At 47.2% G+C, this 22,391-nt stretch overlaps 2 protein-coding genes across 3 annotated transcripts in view; one reads left to right on the top strand and one right to left on the bottom strand.

Annotated features, from left to right (window-relative positions):
• Window positions 1-22,391, top strand: part of LOC119957911 (leucine-rich repeat and fibronectin type III domain-containing protein 1-like protein) — a 259,286-nt gene that overhangs the window by 19,174 nt on the left and 217,721 nt on the right. The window lies entirely within an intron of this gene.
• LOC119957723 (uncharacterized protein CG45076-like) lies at window positions 15,645-16,238 on the bottom strand. The gene has a single exon (XM_038785801.1). It carries the CDS (start codon window positions 16,236-16,238, stop codon window positions 15,645-15,647), a length of 594 nt encoding a protein of 197 aa, XP_038641729.1.

Raw genomic sequence — 22,391 nt, forward strand, 5'->3', positions numbered from 1 at the left:
AGCACTCTCAGTTCTCATCTTACCTAGCCCTGATCTTTTATAGTTGGCTATCTAGTCCTTGAAGCAAAAGGCAGAAAAACACGTTTTTAATCTTTGTCCAATTGAGGAACAACATACTCTCTTTTTGTCAAATTTATCAGTCACACCATCTTCCTCTGTGCCTCAATCCTCTGTCCGTCTCTGCCCACAGGGGTGCCGAGTGCTGTTCATAAGAAAGAGCATTGTATCTAAAGCAGCTTCATCTCCCAGCATGAGTAAAAATCAGATTAAAAGAAAACGCTTGTTTCAAAATGGGATTGTCAAAAACTTTGAAGAAATCCCATTGACCCCAAGTCTTGCAGGGCAACCCTCTTTAATACTTCTGTCAATGATTTTAAATCTATTACCTCTGACTCACTCACCAGGTGGAATAGCTTTTCCTTATCTACTAATCCAAACCTCTTAATGTCTTGAAGACCTCTAATTCTTCAACCTCCTTGTTCAACAGAGAAGAGGCCCAACATTTCCAATCACTCCTTGCCCCTGAACTTCTTCACATCTGGCAACATTCTGGTATAACTCTTCTGAACCTTTTCAAAGACCTTTGGCTCTTTCCTACAGTGCGGGGCCCAGAATGATCCATTATACTCCAGCTCAGTCCTAACGAAAGATTTCTAAAGTTCTAACATGATCTTGGTTATTTTATATTTGATTCCTTTATTTGTAAACTCAAGTGTAAAAGAGCCATAGCGTTTTACAGCACAGGGGCAGCACAGTAGCATGGTGGTTAGCATAAACGCTTCACAGCTCCAGGGTCCGAGGTTCGATACCCGACTGGGTCACTGTCTGTGCGGAGTTTGCACGTCCTCCCCGTGTGTGCGTGGGTTTCCTCCGGGTGCTCCGGTTTCCTCCCACAGTCCAAAGATGTGCGGGTTAGGTGGATTGGCCATGCTAAATTGCCCGTAGTGTCCTAAAAAGTAAGGTTAAGGGGGGGTTGTTGGGTTACGGGTATAGGGTGGATACGTGGGTTTGAGTAGGGTGATCATTGCTCGGCACAACATCGAGGGCCGAAGGGCCTGTTCTGTGCTGTACTGTTCTATGTTCTAGAAAGAGGCCCTTCGGTCCATCGTGTCAGTGTCGGCCATCTATCTACTCTAAGCCCATTTTCCAGCACTTGGTCTGTAGTCTTGTGCGCTGTGGTATTTCAAACGCTCATCTAAATGTTTCTCAAATGTTGAGGGTTCCTGCCTCTACCACCCTTTCAGGCAGAGAGTTCCAGACTCCCACCACCCTCTGGGTGAAAAGGTTTGTCCTCTTATCCACTCTAAACCTCCTGCTCCTTTATCTTAATCTCTTCCCCCTGGTTATTGACCCCTTTACTAAGGGGAAAAGCACCTTCTGCTCCAGCCTATCTGTCCCTCATAATTTTATACACCTCAATAAGGTCCCCCTCCGCCTTCTCTGCTGTAAGGAGAACAACCCCAGCCTAACCAGCCTCTCTTCATAGCTGAAACACTCCAGCCCAGGCAACATCCTGGTGAATCTCCTCTGCACCCTTTCTAGTGCAATTGCATCCTTCCTATAGTGCGCTGACCTGAACTTGGTGTGTGTGTGTCTCCAGGGTAAGTTTGCGCCTCTGTGCAATTGCCGAGTAAACCCTTATGTGGGAACTTCTGAGGGGGACACCCCAGTACATCATTATTCAATGTGACACCGGGGAACCAGGAAATGTTCTGCACTCCCAGCTTTCCTCCTCGTTAGTTATCATGCCAAATTTTGTGTCATCTGTGAACTTGTGTGTTTAATTGTTCCAATTGTTTTTTAGCCACCATATTAATTTGCCCGTGTCATCTTCAAAAATTTGTGTAAAATGGGCACCAAGGTGTTTCTGTTCATTGTCGTTTTTCAAAATCATACCACTAATCATACACAGTCTTTCAATATTATTCCTCCCTAACGCTTCACAAAGCTCCGTGTTGAACTCTTCCTTGCCATGCACCTGCCTATTTCACTATGCATCCAAACTCTGGGCTTGTCTTCTCATCTGTTGCCAGGTTTTGTATCACATGCAAACTTTAAACCACTCACTGCTCCATACATCCAGGTCTGGGATCAGTTGAAACTGCAATGGACCCAAACCGGATCCCTGGGGGACTGCATTGGAAATCACCTCCCAGTCTGATCAACCCAGTAACCACCACCCATCGTGTCCTGTTACTGAGTCAGTCCTCTGCTATTAAATGTTGGGGGTTTATTTTCCACATAACAATTATTATAAATGTAGTCACTCTGCAGTTTGTAACAAGTAGTAACCTCACAATGCACTTTTAATCTTCCAATCGCACGCATCCACTAACAAACCCCTCAACTTGACAACCTTTGATTTTCTTGAACATATTATTTAGATTTGTCATATAATTCATACTTGGCTGCCCAGCATAGATTAAAGAGAAGGTATTTATATCTCCATTATTGTGTCAGGTGCACGAAGCATCAGAGCGAGGGTCATTGACAGGAATTACGGACTCTCTCAGTGGGCGAATTGAAGATTAAGGTTTTATCCCAACATGAGACCTGTAATCAAACATAATCCATGATGCACGAATGGGAGAAAATCCACTTGGCTGGCCGGGTGGGGAATGATTGTCATGTCACTATATGGCGGGTATAGCCAGGGTCAAGGTATTCCAATCCCACCTCGTCAATTTGCCAAGCTCCTCTAATCCCACCCAAAAGTTAGGAAAGTTGCTGGATTGTTTTTACAAAGCTAACTGATCAAGTAGATGTGGAGCTGATGCTTCCTCTTGTGGGGCATTCTAAAACGAGAGGTCATAATCTTAGAATAAGAGGGAGCAAATTTAAAACAGATTTGAGGAGAAACCACTTCTCCCAAAGGGTTGTGAATCTGTGGAATTCACTACTCCAGGGTGTGGGGGATGCTGGGACAGTGAGTAAATTTAAGGAGGTGTTAGACAGATTTTTCATTGGTAATGGGTTGAAGGATTATGGAGAACAGGCAGGATAATGGAGTTGAGGCCAAAATGGGATCAGCCATGATCACATTGAGGGTGTTGGGCTCGGGAAGCTAAACTGCCGATTCCCGCTCCGAGGTCATGTGATCTACGGAGGAGATGCTCCGGCTAGTTTTGCAATCCAGCTCTTGGTAACATTGTAGGGAGCAGATGAGGAACGTATCAGCCATGGCAGAATGGTGGAGCAGACTCGATGGGCTGAATGGCCTAATTATGCTCCTATATCGTATTACCTTGAGTCCCAGGCTTACATGTGACCAGCGCACATGATTATAGTCAACTCTTGGCATCCCCAGACGTGATTCAGCAACTCCCCTAATTGTAAAAAAATTGGTCAATAAATGTGACCTTGTTAGTGTCACATGCATCACAGCACAGAGGCAGGACCTTTGGCCCCTCCTGTCTGTATTGGCCATCAAGTACCCATCTATTTCAATCCCATTTTCCATAGTCTTGTATGTTATATATCATGAGCGCACTGGGAGACAATTAATTATTCAGTTATACCTAGGGAATCGCCTAAAACAGCTTCTCTTCCTGCTCCCACAACTTTACCTCTGCCCCCACCCTTCTCCAAACTTCTTGTCTGGAGAACAAATCAGGTTCCACATCTGCACTGGCTAGAAGTAGTACTCCATCACCACCATCTCTCTCAGCCCCGCCATGGTCTCTACATTGTCAGACCACTTGTCTGACATTAGTATGGGATGAGCAGAAGTTTCTTCCAATTAAATAATGTGAAAACTGAAGCTGTTGCCTTCGGGCTCCATCATAAACTCGTTACCTTGTCCAAAACTACATCCCTCTCCTGGGCAATGATTTGAAGCTGGAATAAACCGTTTGCAATCTTTGTGTCATATTTTCAGCTGAGATGCCGCTAACCGCATGTCTACTTCACCGTTCCTTCTCGTTGGGTCAGAAACCTGGAACTCGCTCCCCAACAGCGCAATGCGTGTACCTACACTGCACAGACTGCAGCGGCTCAACAAGGCAGCTCACTACCACCTTCTCAAGGGACAATTAGGGATGGGAAATGAATGCTGGCTAGCCAGCGATGGCCACCTCTCTCAAATGAGTTTTTAAGAACCCTCAAGCCCACTTACTTCCAGCTCTGTAACATGGCCTGGCTCTGTTCCACCAGCTGATCGACTGCTGAAACCATCAATTCATGCCTTTGTTACATTTTGACGTGATTATTCCAATGTTTTCCTCGCCTATCTCCATTCTTCCTCTTGATTTAAACTCCAGCTCATCCAAAACTCGGTTGCTTGAATCCTAACTCGCAGCCAGCCTCATTTACCCACCACTCCTCCTCTCGCTGACCTACATTTGCTCTTGACCTGGAAACACCTTGATGATACAACCCTCAACTCTATTTTCAAATTGCATCATGGCCTTACCCTCGCTATTGCTGTAATCTTCTCCATTCCTACAACCCCCACCCCTAACCTGCGGGATCTCTGCATTCCTCCAACTTTGGCTTCTTGAACATCCCTGATTTTAGTGGCTCCGATATGGCAGCCGTGCCTTTAGTTCTCTGGGGGACCCAAGTTCTGGAATTCACTCCCTAAACCTCTCTGCCTCTCTCTCCCCTCCTTTATGAAGCTCCTTAAAATCCAAACTCTTTGTCCAAGTTTCTGGGCATCTGTCCTAATACCTACTTATGTGGCTAAATGTTATACTTTGACTGGTTTACAGCCCATTGAGGTGCCTTTGGGGATATTTTTGCGATATTAAAGATTCTGTACAATGTAGAGTAAAGGGATATGTGGAGTAACCAATGATGTAACTGTGCTGCAACGTCACATGACTCCGATCTGGTGAGAATCGCAAGTAGGGCCTTGTGTATTGAGGTGCATATAGATCTGTAAATAAACAAGTGTGATTTTTACAAATCATGTTGTGTTGTAGCATCCTGAGAGTAACGGGAAAACCCCAAAAGAAAACCCATCAAGACCCTGACCCCAAGACAAAACATACAACTTCTTATTATTCTGGATAGCTTTACATTGAGAAATTACAGATTCTAGAAGCATTTTAAGTATTCAGATTCAAGTCTTTGCTTTTTGAGGAATGCGTGTGAGGAAATTGCACTATCAACATCCTGGTGGCTACCATTGATCAGAAACTGAACTGGACTAGCCATATAAATACTGTGGCTACAAGAGCAGGTCCGAGGCGAGAAATCCTACAGTGAGTAACTACCTCCTGACCCCACCAAAGCCTGACTACCATCTCTAAGGCACAAGTCAGGAATGTAATGGAATACTCTCCATTTGCCTGGATGAGTGCAGCTCCAACAACACTCAAGAAACTCAACACCATCAATGCACAAAGGCAGCCATGGGTACCATCTCCAAGATGAATTGCAGGAACCTACCAGAGCTCCTTAGGCAGCACCTTCCAAACTCATGACTGCTACCATCAGGATTAGGACAAGAGCAGCAGATACCTGGGAACCCCATCACCTGGAGGTTCCCCTCTAAGTCACTCACCACCCTGATTTGGAAATATATCGGCCATTCCTTCACTATCGCTGGATCAAACACCTGGAACTCCCTCCTCTAACAGCACAGTGGGTGTACCTACACCACTGGGACCGCAGCGCTTCAAGAAGGCCACTGACCACCACCTTGTTAAGAGGCAATTAGGGATGGGCAATAAATCCTGGGCCTAGCCAGCGATGCTCACATCCCATGGATGAACAAAACAAAACAGCACAAATTGGAGAAATATCACATCATTGCAGTAAAGAGTTAACTTGGAAAAGGTAGAAAAATTATCACAAGGAAAAAAATGAGATAAAGAGGGAAAAAAATCCAATTAAAATTTGAGGAAGACTTCAGTCATGATGTAGTGACAGAATTTCCACATAGCAGCACAGATAAAGATATGGTAGAAAATCAGTTAATCATTTCTAATCTTCAGAACAACAACAATGCTGTATTAAATACAAAATAATTCCAATAAATGCTGCTTTAAAGGGACTTGCATTTCCAAGGTGGACTAAGAATAGAAACACATTGCTCCATAATTCTGTTAAGTCCTAATGGCTGGTATTTGTGCCAAACTCATAATGCAATCTTCTGTGTGCTTCAGACTGCATAACTGGATTGATTTTTGATCAAAGCAAATCAATAACTCTGAAATGTTTGCCTGAAGTAATGATGTCATGGTTGAGGACTGTATTTTCCTTGAATTGTATGGGGTTTTGCTTTGGTTGAATATAGCGCGCAAGCATTGTACCTGCGGATAAAATTCCAGGCCCCACTCACTTTCATCAGGTACGAGATGAATGAATTGAATCCCTCCCTTTGTGTACAACTCCAATGGATTAATCTTTTTTTCCATTTGCTCCCATTTCATAGACTCTCAATCGATCAAACCCCTTCCCATTCACTCCCTTTGCACAGGGATACCCCTTCCCATTCACTCCCTTTGTGGACGGATAAATCAATTCATGTGCATTGTGCATGATGTAGGAGCTAATATCTGAGGCTGTCCGGGAATGGTTCCACTCCTGGTGAAAGTCACAGACCGCAAGGCTCAAGTTGCAGAGTTGGGAAAATTCCCGTCTCCGCAAACCCAACTCGGGAGGAAATACCGAACCCCGGAAAGTTGGATTTTGGGCCTGAGCCATTGGACACTCTGTGCCCAGAAAGTTTGGCATCCACAGGGCTGTGGTGGGCGGACTATACAAAACGCCTGCCTTGGTGATCTTGTATTTTGTCCATCTGTAACAAATAGTATATCAGTCCCTCCAGTGCTCACCCCCCTCTCCTCATTCTCCTACTCACTTCCCACAGCCCATCTTTGCTAACCGGTGACTCTCCATCCGCTCCCGAATAACCTTTCATATCCTCCATGCTACCCATGCCCTTTCACCCACCCCATGGCCCTTTTATAGCACCTGAGCCAACTTAGTGCCAAACCATGCCATGCCCACCCAGCATCCTTACATCATCTCATAGATGTTTACAGCATGGAAACAGACCCTTCGGCCCAGTTTGTCCATGCCAACCCACCCAGTATCAACAGTAATCAGACTTCAAGACCAAAGCTGTGATGAAATTAAGTTCTTAAGTGCCAATGGATTAATTCACAATTTAAAACAAGCACTCTCATTGATTGAAAACCCATTCACTACATTTAACTATCTTCAACTACTTAATCCTTCAAAAATACAAGCGTTTTGTATTCATAGTCCCACAACTTTATAACCACTTCGAGCTGATAATCAAACTGAACTGACTGGTACCTCAGCATGATAAGTTGTGGAATCAGTTATACAGCAAAAGACCAAAATTGATAACCCTCAGGCAGAGTGAAATTGCAAGCACTTATTGTTTTTAAACTGCAGACTTTTTTGAGATTTAAATGCCTTGACAGCTTCCCTGAGACCTTGGCAATTCCAGTGAGTTTATTTACTTTTATGCATATTCATATTTGATTTTAAAAATCCAAAAGGTCATCTGACCTTCCGCAAAGGGCATCTTTAACCATCCCGAAAGCTTGCTTTATCCAAAAGGATACCATACCTCACCAAACAACTCTGGCAGCTAGAGACATTCTCTTGAAAAGTCTACAACCCACAGCTTGTGTTTTGGACATTCCGCTCATGAAAATTGAATCTAACTGAAGGCAGCTAAAGATGGTCATGTGCCTCCATAAACAATGGAGATGTGGACTGTGACCCCCCAACTCCAGTTACCCCCACCCCCCACCTCCTCAGTAAAATGGTGACGGCCGGGTTTCCAGGTGAATCTTCTGGAATTGCGACTCTGGGAACATAAGACACAGGAGCAGAATTAGGAAATTCGGCACATCGAGTTCAGTGAGATCGTGACTGATCTCCCTGATACCCCCTGTGAATGGCTCATTTTGTGCTTAAAAACATACTGAACACAAATAAATGGAAGACATTAACTTCTCTGGGATATTCGAGGCCAGTGTTTTTTTAAAAAAAAACAATTTCAGGACCTACTTTTGCCAATGACCAACCTTCAGGACCAATTCCGGCCGACCTTTGTAACCTATGCTGGCCTTGGCAACACACACCATGTTTGCTTACTTTTAATATGAAAGGGGAGCCTGCTTGGTCCTCACGATCTCACTCCAATCAGGTTCACAGGAGTCGAGGGCAGTGCACATATCAGGTGCTGAGTTCAGCCAGTTCCTTTGTGCCATCTTCATCTTTGTGAAAACAGAAAATCCAACCTCGCACTTGTAGGTCATCAGGAAGGGCAATAGTGACAAAACGCTTGTTTTACTCAGCACTGGATTATCCTAGCAGATGCTAATCCAGAATGCTGACAGCCTCATGGTCTTCTGGTGTGTTTTAATGTGCTGTCACAGGTCAGCTACAGCAGCATAGTCTTTTCATTTGGAGTCAGCTATAAGTTAATAATGACTCTGTGGGTCTCAACTTCACCACTTCTCTTTAAAAATCTGAAACTTCTCTCATTTGCCAGTACTTCCCTGCATATAACACATATATGCTTTGCATCCTTATTTGCATTGACACAATTGACAAAACCATACCTTAAAAAATCATCTGCTTTGTTCCTGAGTTAAGTCTCTTCTTTGTAGGCTGTTAACCAGAGGCCCTGGAGTTCTGCACAGAGCTAGCACTGCTCTGTACTGCCCTGGACTCTCGTGTGCAGCTCTCTCGAGCAGATTCAGATGCAAGATCCTGTCCAATAGGTATTATGCCTATTTGTGTCTCTTGCCATCTCTTTGTTGAAACAAAAATATTAGTCTTCAGAGTCCTCATAAGGGTGGCACAGTAGCACAGTGTTTAGCACTGTTGCTCCACAGCTCCAGGGTTCCAGGTTCGACTCTCACTTGGGTCACTGTCTGTGGGGAGTCTGCACGTTCTCCCTGTGTCTGCGTGAGTTTCCTCCGGGTGCTCCGGTTTCCTCCCACAAGTCCTGCAAGACGTGCTGTTAGGTGAATTGGACATTCTGAATTCTCCCTCCGTGTACCCGAACAGGCGCCGGAATGTGGCGACTAGGGGATTTTTACAGTAACTTCATTGCAGTGTTAATGTAAGCGTACTTGTGACACTAATAAAGATTATTATTATTATCTTGCTTGTGAGCAGCTAGAAAATGGATGAAGCTCTCCTCTGAGATTTGGCACCAAAAGAGGGAACTTAATGTTGTGCCTGTGCAGGGCGTGTGACTTGCTGCTGCTTGTGGTTGGAAGATTGTACACCGCCTCATTCAGTTCTCATTAAAAGGTGGCAGTGGCCGCCATTCTCAATAGAATGCTGGTAGCGGCCGCTGGGCACTTCACCTACAATCGGGACCAACGCAGGAATGCCACGACCGAACGCTCCATGACCCTCCTGACACCAGCCCACGACCCAACCATGGGTCGCGACCCACACTTTGGAAAAACCCTGTTCTCGGACACACCCAGCAATGCCTTGCACCTCACTCATCCATGGGGCGTTTTTTAGTGTTTTGTTTGCCTTTGGGACACCTGCAATTTTGTTGAGGCAATTCAAAATAGACTGCTCAGTGAAAGCAAAAGGATCGTACGTTCACGAGCCAACCAGTGTCCACAGTCACTGAGAGGAAAACCCGCAACAGATTTGCCCCTGAGAGGGGCAAGTGATTGACTTGAGTCACAAGATGCTGTTTAGCACAGGGCTAAATCGCTGGCTTTGAAAGCAGACCAAGGCCGGCCAGCAGCGCAGGTTCAATTCCGGTACCAGCCTCCCCGAACAGGTGCCGGAATGTGGCGACTAGGGGCTTTTCACAGTAACTTCATTTGAAGCCTACTTGTGACAATAAGTGATTTTCATTCATTTCATTCATGTTTTTAACATCGATGTTACTGAGAATAGGAAATAGGAACATTAATTTGGTCCACATTTACATTTAGCAGCTATGTAGGACCATATTTTTTGGACGTTTATTCTTAAGTAAAGCAATTTGAGACAAATTTCCATCTTTAACAAGGAATTGAATTTATGCCCACAAGCCCTGACTGTTTAGCAATGATTAATTTTCTCAAACTGCCATCTGCAATGATATGTTATTACAGGCATTTACTAATTAGATGAAGTGTATTTACACCAAATAAGGATTGAACTTCTAAAGCAGCATCAAATGCCCATCGTTCCTAAATTTTAATTTTAATTCGCTTTCCAAAATAAACAATCTCATTTGGGGTCATTTTTTTCCCTCCCAATTCCCTATAGTTTCACAAAAGTCTTTTTCTTCCAAAAAGGTCTACTACATGGACATCATCACGTTTGAATGGGTCAGTTATTGCCAACTCCTGTTAGTGCAGAATATTGGCTCTTGCATTTGCTCTTGAGCTATTGTTACCGTTCGCACCTGACCATAGATTCTCAGAGTTATGAGATAAATAAATCACAGGTGTTGCAGAATGACAGCATCAAGTCTGCAATATAGATCTTCCCCCCCCCCAATAAATGTTGAGGCTGGCATTACATATTGAACATCAATACCTCAGAGCAACTCGAACTGATAATGTGGTGAGTTGTGACCTTGATTAATGTCAGCTGTTTGTTGAAGTTAAAACTCTGGCGCTTCCATTTTGTTCTCTCTGTTCCGACATCTGGTCCTAATCTGGGAAAAATAAACGTACGAGATTGGAAAATATCCCTCTTCACCGATTCCTGGTGGTTAGGCGATAACTCACCTCATTGGATCTGTCAAACTCCTCCATCATAGCTCCAGTTCTTACTCTCCTGAATTGCAAACATGAGCAGGTTTCTCTCTTGAAGTTTTCATTCTACATTTTCCTTCCCGTTGTATGAACTATCTGTCTCCTTAATCTCACCGGCAAGGGGCGGGATTATCTGACCGTTCCTGCCCGAGATTGGAAATTCCCGCCTGAGGTCAACGGACCCTTAAATGATCGGTCAGATTGTCGCCCCCGCCCACGGGGATTCCCATGGTGGGCGAGACCAGATTATTTACCCCCAGCTTTGTTTCTTTTAATCATTTTACGGGATGTGACCGTCGCTGGCTCGACCAGCATTTATTGCTCTTCCCTCGTTGTCCTTCAGAAGGTGGTGGTGAGCTGCCTTCTTGAACCGCTGCAATCCCTGCGGTGTAGGTACACCCACTGTGCTGTTAGGGAGGAAGTTCTGGGATGTTGTACCAGCGACAGTAACGAAGCGGCCGATATATTTCCCAGTCAGGGTGGTGAATGACTTGGAGGGGAACCTCCAGGTGGTGGGGCTCCCAGGTATCTGCTGCTCTTGCCCTTCTAGTTGATAAAGGTTGTGGGTTTGGAAGGTGCTGTGTAAGGAACCTTGGTGAGTTACTGCAGTGCATCTTGTCGTTGGTACACACGGCTGCCACTGTTCGTCGGTGGTGGAGGGAGTGAATATTTATGGAAGGGGGGAGCAATCAAGTGGGCTGTTTTGTTCCGGATGGTGTTGAGCTTCTCCCAGGGCAGCACGGCAGCACAATGGTTAGCACTGCTACCTCTCAATGCCAGGGACCCAGGTTCGATTCCGGCCTTGGGTGACAGACTGTGTGGAGTTTGTACTTTTTCACCATGTCTGCGTGGGTTTCCGCCGGGTGGCTCCGGTTTCCTCCCACAGTCCAAAGTTATGCAGGTTATGTGGATTGGCCATGATAAATTGTTCATTTGTGTCCAGCTATCTGCAGGTTAAGGGGGGGGGGGGGCGGTTATGGGGTTGCTGGGGCTAGGGTATGGAGCTCTTTCAGGGGGTTGGTACAGACCCGATGGGCTGAATGGCCTCCTTCTGCATTGTAGGAATTCTATGATTTCTAGAGTGTTGTTGGAGCTGCGCTCATCCAGGCAAGTGGGGAGTATTCCATCACACTCCTGACTTGTGACTTGTAGATGGTGGACAGGCTTTGGGAGGTCAGGAGGTGAGTTACTCACCGTAGGATTCCTAGCCTTTGACCTGCTGCAGAATTCTCCATTAGTGGGATCCTCCTGTCCCTGACAGCGCACCGACGGGTTTCCTGACAGCGTGGGGTGGACACAATGGGAAATCCCATTGTCCAGTGCCGGAATGATGGATCCAGAGGACGGACCGCACAGAAAAACCCACCTGGTGGGGAGTGTACAGGAGAATCCTGCCCCGCTCTTTTAACCACAGTATTTATACGGCTGGTTGTGTTCTGATCAATGGTAACCCCCAGGATGTTGATAGTCGGAGATTCAGCGATGGTAATTCCCATTGAATGTCATGGGGCGCTGGTTAGAGTCTCTTGTTGGAGATGGTCATTGCCTGGCACTTTTGTGGCATGAATGTAACTTGCCATTTGTCAGCCCAAGCCTGGATATTGTCCAGGTCTTGCTGCATTTGGACATGGACTGCTTCATTATCTGAGGAGTCGCGAATGGTGCTGAACATTGTACAGTCACCCGCAAACATCCCCACGTCTGACCTTATGATGGATGGGAAGTCATTGATGAAGCAGCTGAAGATGTTTGGGTCTGAGACGGTGTTGTGTCCTCATTCTCTGGTCCATCCTGTGACTAACTTGCAAGTTTAGAATTTAGAACAGTACAGCACAGAACAGGCCCTTCGGCCCTCGATGTTGTGCCGAGCAATGATCACCCTACTCAAACTCACGTATCCACCCTATACCCGTAACGAACAACTCCCCCTTAACCTTACTTTTTAGGACTCTACGGGCAATTTAGTATGGCCAATCCACCTAACCCGCACATCTTTGGACTGTGGGAGGAAACCGGAGCACCCGGAGGAAACCCACGCACACACGGGGAGGACGTGCAGACTCCGCACAGACAGTGACCCAGCCGGGAACCGAACCTGGGACCCTGGAGCTGTGAAGCATTGATGCTAACCACCATGCTACCGTGCTGCCCAAAGTATTGAGGTTTATCATTAGGACCTGGGATACTTCAATCTTCTTTGGCCGATGAGATTATTCGAACTCTTACACGGGGTCAGTGAGCTGGAACTAGGAGTAACTGAGCTCTGTGGCCAGGAATGTCCCAGGTTTGACAGCTGACCTGAACCCAGCCTGGGTGGCATCAGTGTTTCAGTGAATCCCAGTGATTTACAGAGGAGACAGAAACATGCTGAAACATGATTCAGCAGCTGAACAAGGCTAATTGGACAGAGAGGGTCAACATGCACGATGGGCTCAATGGCCTCATTCTGTGCTGCATGTATCAATCCCCGTCAGTGGTTTCGCCTGAGTGCAGAATAAGGCTTCGTTATGATGCCCCTGTGGTTGAATAGCTCGGCCATATGGCATGAAAAGAGTCATCGGTGACGGGAGTTACTGAAGAACAATCATTCAGCAACTTTGGGGCTCGAGGAAAGCAAGAGGGCAACAGCAGCGGTGGGAGGGGTGGGCAGTTGGAGACATTAATCGCTTTAATAAAAAGGAAACATTGGAATTCCGAAGCAAGTCCATCTGCGTCCCAATTGTCAGGGTTTGAAATGAAAAACTCCGTCAGATTAAGTGTTGGGTGGGAAAGAATTCTTGTGGTGGCCGATTTAAAGATTAACTAAAGTCCCAACTTAAAATGTGGAAAGTAACTTTACATCGGAGATGCTAATGGATTAAACAGGCTGTAAAATTGATTTTTAAAAGGCTGGGGATAGGTGTCAAGGCCTTTTATTTAAATTATTTATTAAGCATCCCTTACATCATTTGGCTTCCTTTAGTAAATGAAGTCTCCCAATTTCTTACTGCACTGCTGGATGTGAGAGTGAACTTAAGAACAACAACTTGGTGATTTTATAGCTTCATTAACCCCGTGGCCCCATCACAGGATGTTCCTGCTCGGGTACATCTCCTCGAACGCCTGTTGCCTGTCACTGTGTCAGAGCATGGTGACCAGTGGAAGGCAGAGCTGACATCAGCCTCCCTCACTGTGGTCCCCTCTTCGTCTTCACACTCTCAACAGCCGGCGCAAGGCCCTGTACAGGCAGCTCAATTCCACACGGGGCCGGGCTCTCACCAAGTGAGTCATCGGGAGCCTTTGGACACTTTCGACGTCAGATTTGCTTATTAGTGTCGGAAGATCAGAGGAAAAAGGATGGTTCAGGGGCCGAGTCCCAACCATGATTTGAAGGAATTGCTGAGCCCAGAGGAGGCTCACCATACGGCATGCTTGCCTTCATTGGCCGGGGCATTGAGTATAAGAATTGGCAAGTCATGTTGCAGCTGTATAGAACCTTAGTTAGGCCACACTTGGGAGTATAGTGTTCAATTCTGGTCGCCACACTACCAGAAGGATGTGGAGGCTTTAGAGAGGGTGCAGAAGAGATTTACCCGGATGTTTCCTGGTATGGAGGGCATTAGCTATGAGGAGATGTTGAATAAACTCGGTTTGTTCTCACTGGAACAAAGGAGGTTGAGGGACGACCTGATTGAGGTCTACAAAATTGAAGGGCATAGACAGAGTGGATAGTCAGAGACGTTTTCCCAGGTTGGAGGAGTCAATTACTAGGGGGCATAGGTTTAAGGTGCAAGGGGCAATGTTGAGAGGCGATGTACGAGGCAAGTTTATTACACAGAGGGTAGTGAGTGCCTGGAACTTGCTGCCGGAGGAGGTGGAGGAAGCAGGGACGATAGTGATGTTTAAGGGGCATCTTGACAAATACATGAATAGGATGGGAATAGAGGGATACGGACCCCGGAAATGTAGAAGATTTTAGTTTAGATGGGCAGCATGGTCGGCACAGGCTTGGAGGGCCGAAGGGCCTGTTCCTGTGCTGTACTTTTCTTTGTTCTTTGAGGGAAATATCTTGGTTGATACATTTCAGTAACTATAGGGTCTATTAAAACAATCGCATCTTTTCTTTCAATCGTTCTGGTTGTGGGATCTTGCTGCATGTGGCTTGGCAGCCGTGGTACTTTCCATCAGTGAGAAGCTGACCCCAACAGTGGCTGAGACACTGGACCAAAGCCCCAATATCTTAGTTTATTTGTAAGACTGTGCAGATAAAGTGATTCACTCCAGGAGTGAGTTTATAAAGAAATAGGGTTTAGTATTTTTACAACAAAACTTTCTTATGAATACAATATTAAACTCTTTAACTTCACACACAACAAGAACTGCTTATAATTACCCCTTCAACAATCCTACTCAATTTCCCATGAAACAATAAGAAAATAAACCCACAGCTCTCAATCCATCTTAAAATCAGCATGGCGCAGACTAATACTTGCTTTACAGAACAGATTTCGATAGAAATGAAATGAAAAATGAAATGAAAATTGCTTATTGTCACGAGTAGGCTTCAATGAAGTTACTGTGAAAAGCCCCTAGTTGCCACATTCCGGCGCCTGTTCGGGGAGGCTGGTATGGGAATTGAACCGTGCTGCTGGCCTGCCTTGGTCTGCTTTAAAAGCCAGTGATTTAGCCCAGTGTGCTAAACCAGCCTCTGGTACTGCTTCTGGACTGGGAGGAGGCTCGGTAACCAGAGAAGACGGATTTGAGGTGATTGCCAAATGAACTAGACAATAGATGAGGAGTCGTTGAGACCAGAAATGCAAGTTGCCTGAGAGGGTTCAGGAGTCAGACTTGAAGGGACATGTCTCTATCATGGAGCCAGCACAGGAATGGGGGCTGAATGGCCTCCTGCCGTGTTGATTCTGGTAGCTGTGATAGAGGTTGTGAAAATTGTTATCTAAATACAAGTTCCTCCTTCAGCACAATCATTGCATCCTCCGAGTGTTCTGCCGTGCACTCTGCCGTGCGCTCTGCCGTGCGCTCTGCCGTGTGCCCAACCGCGCTCTCTGCCGCGCTCTCTGCCGTGCGCTCCGCCGTGCGCTCTGCCATTCGCTCTGCCATGCGCCCAGCCGTGCGCTTTGCCGTGCGCTTTGCCGTGCGCTCCGCCGTGCGCTCTGCCATTCGCTCTGCCGTGCACTCTGCCGTGCGCTCTGCCGCGCGCTCTGCCGTGCGCTCTGCCGTGCGCTCTGCCGCGCGCTCTGCCGTGCGCTCTGCCGTGCGCTCTGCCGCGCGCTCTGCCGTGCACTCTGCCGTGCGCTCTGCCGTGCGCTCCGCCGTGCGCTCCGCCGTGCGCTCTGCCATTCGCTCTGCCGTGCGCCCAGCCGCGCTCTCCGCCGTGCGCTCTGCCGTGCGCTCTGCCGTGCGCTCTGCCGTGCGCTCCGCCGTGCGCTCCGCCGTGCACTCTGCCGTGCGCTCTGCCGCGCGCTCCGCCGCGCGCTCCGCCGCGCGCTCTGCCGCGCTCTGCTGTGTGCTGAGTGCGGAATGCATTTTAAACCCTTTCTTTCTTCTGAATAAATTGGAAATCTGTCAAAACCTTTTCAAAGAAGTAGCTTTGCTTTAGAAAGAGAAATACTATTTGGAATATGGGCAGTATAATGGGTCAGATATCGAACAATGGCCTGCTCAGACAGAAGGTGTGAAACTCTATTGATGCACGGAGCTAATGTAGATTTAATGGTTTAACAGTTCAGGGACAGGGAAATCCGAGGGTGCAAATAGAATCATCAAATCCATACAGTGCAGAAGGAGGCCATTCGGCCCATTGAGTTTGCACCAACCCTATCACTGCAAGCCCACCTAAACTGTTGGATATAATTCATCACGGCCAATCCTTCCAACCTACACATCTTTGGACTGTGGGAGGAAACTAGAGCACCCGGAGGAAACCCACGCAGACACAGGGAGGACATGCAAACTCCGCACAGTCACCCGAGGCCGGAATCAAACCTGGGTCCCTGGTGCTGTGAGGCAGCAGTGCTAACCACGGTGCTGCCCAAATGCATCGATCTTTGGAGGTGACGGGGCATATGGAGAGAGTGGTTTGCAAAGCATGTGGGATCTTACATTTCAAAAATAGAGGCAATGAGCGCAAAAAGCCGGGAAGCTCGGCTGAAGCCACGATTATCGGCCATAAATGGAGAATCACATTCACCTCTGGTCACCAGACTTTAGAAATGAGGGTGAAAGGGGATTTATCAGAATGGTTCCAGGGATTCGGGATTTCATTACAAGGTTACGGCTGAAAAGGCCCGGGTTGTTCAACAGTCGGATATTCCTCCACCAGCTCAGCACAAACTTCACCGGGAAACAAGAATTGGGCAGGAACGCTGGGAATTTTCTCTTCACCTTCCCCAACCCTACCACCCTGCGATATCTCTGTGCTGGTCCAATTCTGTCGCCCTGCACAATTCCAGTTTCCTTTGCTCTTCCATTGGCGTCTGTGCCGATAGCTGCCTGGGCCTCCGACCCTGGATTGTCCTCCCTGAACCCCTCCGCTTGTCTCTCCTCCGCTAAGATATCACTTAAGCTGCTTCGACGTCTTTAGCCAAGCAATTGGTCATCTGCCCTGATACCTCTGTGGCTTCATGTCAAATTTTGTTTGACAGTTGTTCCAGTGAAGTCCCCTCGGGGTGTTTTACTCGGGTGCTATATAAAGGAGTTGTTTTTGTTTAACAGATCTTCTTGAATATAGTTAACCAGACCCTTGATTAGATCAGAATCTTGGCTCAGTATAAAACTATGATCAAAATGATGTGTGACCTTTTCAGTTATGTTTTGAAAGCTCAGCACCCAGCAGCCACTAGAATAATCATGTTAATCCTTCAAAACAAGTTTGAAACGATCATGACTTTGCTTTCAGTACAGCGAGGTGCTCAGTTGAAAAGGTTAGCAAGTTACAGTCTTTGGATCCACCCCGATATATACACAGTGTTTCAAGGTATTATAGATCTGAGAATCACTTTAAACCCTGCCGTCAGGCAAGATTTACAAAAGCTCAACTTAAAACTTCAGCAGTGCACCGTGCACAAGGCAGAGAGATGGATCGCTAAGCCACAGGGTTCAAGCTCCCCTTCTGGGACTGGAGCACATAATTCAGTCTGGTGCTCCAGTGAGGTATTGAGGGAGCGTTGCACTGTTAGAGGTGCTGTCTTTCAGGTGCAATGTTAAACCGAGGTCCTTTCTGCACTCTCTATGGTGCTGCTTGGAGAGTAGAAGGGAAATTCTCCTCGGTGTCCTTACCAATATTCCTTAACCTGCATCACTAAAAACAGATGATCTGGTTCTTATCATGGGCGAAATTCTCCGACCCCCCCCCGCAGGGTCGGAGAATCGCCCGGGACCGGCGAAAATCCCGCCCCCGTCGTGGCCGGAATTCTCCGTCACCCCGGAATTGGCGGGGCGGGAATCACGCCCCGCCGATCGGCGAGCCCCCTGCGGCGATTCTCCGGCCCGCGATGGGCCGAAGTCTCGCCGCAGAGAGGCCTCTCCCACCGCCGTGGTTTGAACCACCTCGACCACTTCAGCCAGCCCCGGCGTCGGGTGTCAAAGGCCGCTGGCGCCGGTTTTGGCATCAGTCGGCGTGGCGCCAACCACTCCGGCGCGGGCCTAGCCCCCAAAGGTGTGGAGAATTCTGCACCTTTGGGGAGGCCCGACGCCGGAGTGGTTGGCGTCACTCCGCTACGCCGGGACCCCCCCGCCCCGCCGGGTAGGGGAGAATTCCGCCCCACATTACTGTTGGGGGGAGCTTGCTTTATGCATTTTAGCTGCTAATAATCTTAATTCGTGTCGCAAGTAGGCTCATGTTAACACTGCAATGAAGTTACTGTGAAAAGCCCCTAGTCACCACATTCCGACTCCTGTTTGGGTACAGTGAGGGAGAATTCAGAATGTCCAATTCACCCAACAAGCGCATATTTCATTACTTGCGGGAGGAAACCGGAGCACCCGGAGGAAACCCACGCAGATACTGGGAGAACCTGGAGACTCCGCGCAGTCAGTGACCCAAGTTGGGAATCAAACCTGGGATCCTGGTGCAGTGAAGCAACAGTGCTAACCACTATGCGACCGTGCCGCCCATCAAAGGCATACCATGGCTGTAACCCCACTATCAACGTCCTGGGGATTCCCGTTGACCAGATGCTGAACTGGACTAGCCACATAAATGCTGTGGCTACAAGAGCAGATCTGAGGCTGGGAATCCTGTGGAGATTAGCTCACTTCCTGACTCCCCAAAACTTGTCCCCAATCTACAAAGCACAAGTCAGGAGTATGGTGGAATACTCTCCACTTGCCTGGATGAGCGCAGCTACAACAACACTCAAGAAGCTCAACACCATCCAGGACAAAGCAACCTCTTTCAAAAACATGCAAACCCTCCAAATGCACAATAGCATCCGTGCGTATCATCGACGAGATGCCCTGCAGGCACTCACTTAAGGTTCCTTACACAACTTCCAAACGCACGACCTCTACCATCTAGAAGGACAAGAGCAGCAGATGCCTGGGAACCCCACCGCCTGGAGGTTCCCCTCCCAAGTTACTTAAAATCCTCACTGTTGCTGGGTCCAAATCCTGGAGCCCCAACAGCACAGTGGGAGCACCTACACCACATGGATTGTAGAGGTTTGAGACCTCACCATCACTTTCTCAAAGGCAACTAGGGTTGGGCTGACAGACAACACCAATATCCTTTGAAAGAACGAATGAAAATAAAATCACTCAGCGCAGTTACAAGAATAACCATTGGACGTGGGGGATAGGGAAGTGGCAGAGTCGGGGGATGTTAAAAAACAGACCAAGTAGCTAACTCCACGATATACCCCTGTCCGGAGTGTATGGGCTGCCTCTGAATGGTATCCCACGGTATCATTCGTAGAATTTGGTTGCTCTCCCCATGGGCCCAAAAGAGCATTGAACAGAAAAATAAAATATCGAGAGTCCATGGGGATTTAAACAATATTGTCCCATGTCTAACACACAATATATTGAATAATTCAACACCAGATTGATTTACGGAGAGGACCTCTGTGAGCAGAACAGTGCCCTACACAGGAGAACGCAGCGCGGCAAGTGCATTATGCACAAGAATTCTGCAGAGTCAACTCTCAGGCAAACACTGAATCATTAAAAATTTAAATAATTAATGATGTGGCACTTAAAATTCTGGCAAAGCATTCTTTGATGAAGGTACAGTTGTAAATAAAGAAAAGAAAAAATTGCAGTTCTGTAGCACCTCCACGACCCCAGGACACCTCCCACCCCACCCCTCAAAGCGACTTAGAGCCGTTAAAATATTTTGAAAGTGTATTTAATGTAGGGAATGTTAAATATCATGTTGCCCCACCCTTCATTTTTCTAAGTCAGTCTCACTGACAACAACAGCTCAAAGAGACTTGTATTACAAAGGATACATATGCAGCATTTGCAACTTGCGAGCAGCTTATTTTTAAGATTGGATTCTTGGTTTAGGTTGGGAAATTATTTTGAGTCCGATTTTGATCAAACTTCAATCCGTCAGGCCGATTGGCTAAAGGCCATTCTGAGGGCTGGGGGTCGATGGGCCAGACAATGACCTTTCAAATTTGGGTTTGAATATTTCTCGGTGCGATGGGCTGACCGTCTTCTCTCACTGTTGGCTCGGGATGGGCTGAGGAGAAGAGAGGAGAAATGGAACAAATGGAATTATTCTCTGATAGAGCAGACACCGATTTGATGGACAGAAAGGCCTCCTTCTGTGCTGTACCATTCTATAATTCTGTGATTTGGACAGATTTGAGGCAGGGAGATTTACTCCGCAGCAAATCTGGAGAGGTTTATGCTGACATGGGATGCCTGAAATCTAAGGCCTGGATTTTCACTTCTGCGTCTGTGACCCTGACCTGGGAGAAAGTGGTGGGGGGATTCCTGGATGTCAGGCTGGGTGATCCTCATACCCGTGTGAAAGGTGCTGGGTGAAATGGGCAGTAGGTTCCCTCTGGCGCATCAGCAATGAAAACATAGAACAATTCCCCCCCCCCCCCCCCATTCCTCCAGCCTTTATCTCTAGCAGCCCCCTTATGCTTCGCATGTCCCATCCTTCCTAAACCATGTCTCTCTGTCTATTCCACTTATGACCCCATAAACTCGCCATACCAACCTATGACCCCCACCCATCCCTATGGTCCTTTGTACCTCCATGCCAACTTGGTATCAATTCATGCTGATGCATACTCCCCCATCCACCACCCTTTGCCCGTACATCTTCCACGCCAACTTACCCAGTACTCACCATGGGCATACCTCAGGACCCATGCTTAAATTAAACAAAATAAAGGTCCAAGTGTCTAGTGCAGCTTTATTTAAAAAAAAACACGCCCATTCATTAAAAAAACATTTACTATATTTAAATTCTTTTATAAAAATGAGCATTAAAATTCATACCCCCACTCAAAGGTCCATAACCTCCTGTAGCTGTCAATCAAACTGTGACATGGCAAGTACCCTACTGTGATAATGAACTTGTGAAATCAATCGTGGATGTGCTAATCCAGTAATGGCGCACTGAAGGGTAATGTCAACAAAGAGAGCGAAATAGCAAGCATTCAAATATTTTTCATGCTCCAGACAAATTATTTCAAAATGTTCAAGGGCAAGAGTTTGAAATTCCTTGATAGCTTGACAGCTCCTATTATCAATTCATCCCGACCATTTTTTCAGTTGTTTGTGACAATTCCAAAGGGCTTAACGCTTGGAGTTTATGCTTTCTTTCCGCACTTTCATGCCTACATTTAGTAATCCCACAGGGCATCTTAACCTCTCTCAAAGGTGTCATGGACCATATCCAAAGCGGAACCTAACATCTCCAAATGAATTCACAAGTTCAGACCTGCTTCTACCAGGTTAATCCATGCACCCGGCTTTCAGACTCCACTCACACCAAACTCGCACGTGAGTGGAGGCAACTGCTGGTTTGTATGGGAGGCTGATCCCATGAAAGAGAGTGAGGAAGGGGGAGTGGAGGGGAGAGGTAGTGGAGTGGAGGGGAAGTGGAGTGGAGGGGAGAGGAGGTGGTGAGGAAGGGGGAGTGGAGGGGGAGAGGTGGTGGAGGGTGAGGAATAGGGAAATGGAGGGGGTGGAGATGGTGGGTGCTAAGGCATAAATAATGCGTGTGGGTGGGCAGCACGGTAGCATAGTGGTTAGCATAAATGCTTCACAGCTCCAGGGTCCCAGGTTCGGTTCCCGGCTGGGTCACTGTCTGTGCGGAGTCTACACGTTCTCCCCGTGTGTGCGTGGGTTTCCTCCGGGTGCTCCGGTTTCCTCCCACAGTCCAAAGATGTGCGGGTTAGGTGGATTGGCCATGCTAAATTGCCCGTAGTGTCCTAAAAAGTAAGGTTAAGAGGGGGGGGGTTGTTGGGTTGCGGGTATAGGGTGGATACGTGGGTTTGAGTAGGGTGATCATTGCTCGGCACAACATCGAGGGCCGAAGGGCCTGTTCTGTGCTGTATGTTCTATGTTCTAGGTTCTAAAGGCCTGGAATGTCTGTTAGGGAATGAGGGGGTGAAGCAAAGTTAGGGGTATGCTTTTAATATACAAAGTGCTGGATAAACTCAGCAGGTCTGGGGGAAAAGTGGTGGATTATATAGTTGGAGAGGGTTTTGAGAA

The sequence above is a fragment of the Scyliorhinus canicula genome, chromosome 27, assembly GCF_902713615.1.
Source record: "Scyliorhinus canicula chromosome 27, sScyCan1.1, whole genome shotgun sequence".
Taxonomy (NCBI): domain Eukaryota; kingdom Metazoa; phylum Chordata; class Chondrichthyes; order Carcharhiniformes; family Scyliorhinidae; genus Scyliorhinus; species Scyliorhinus canicula.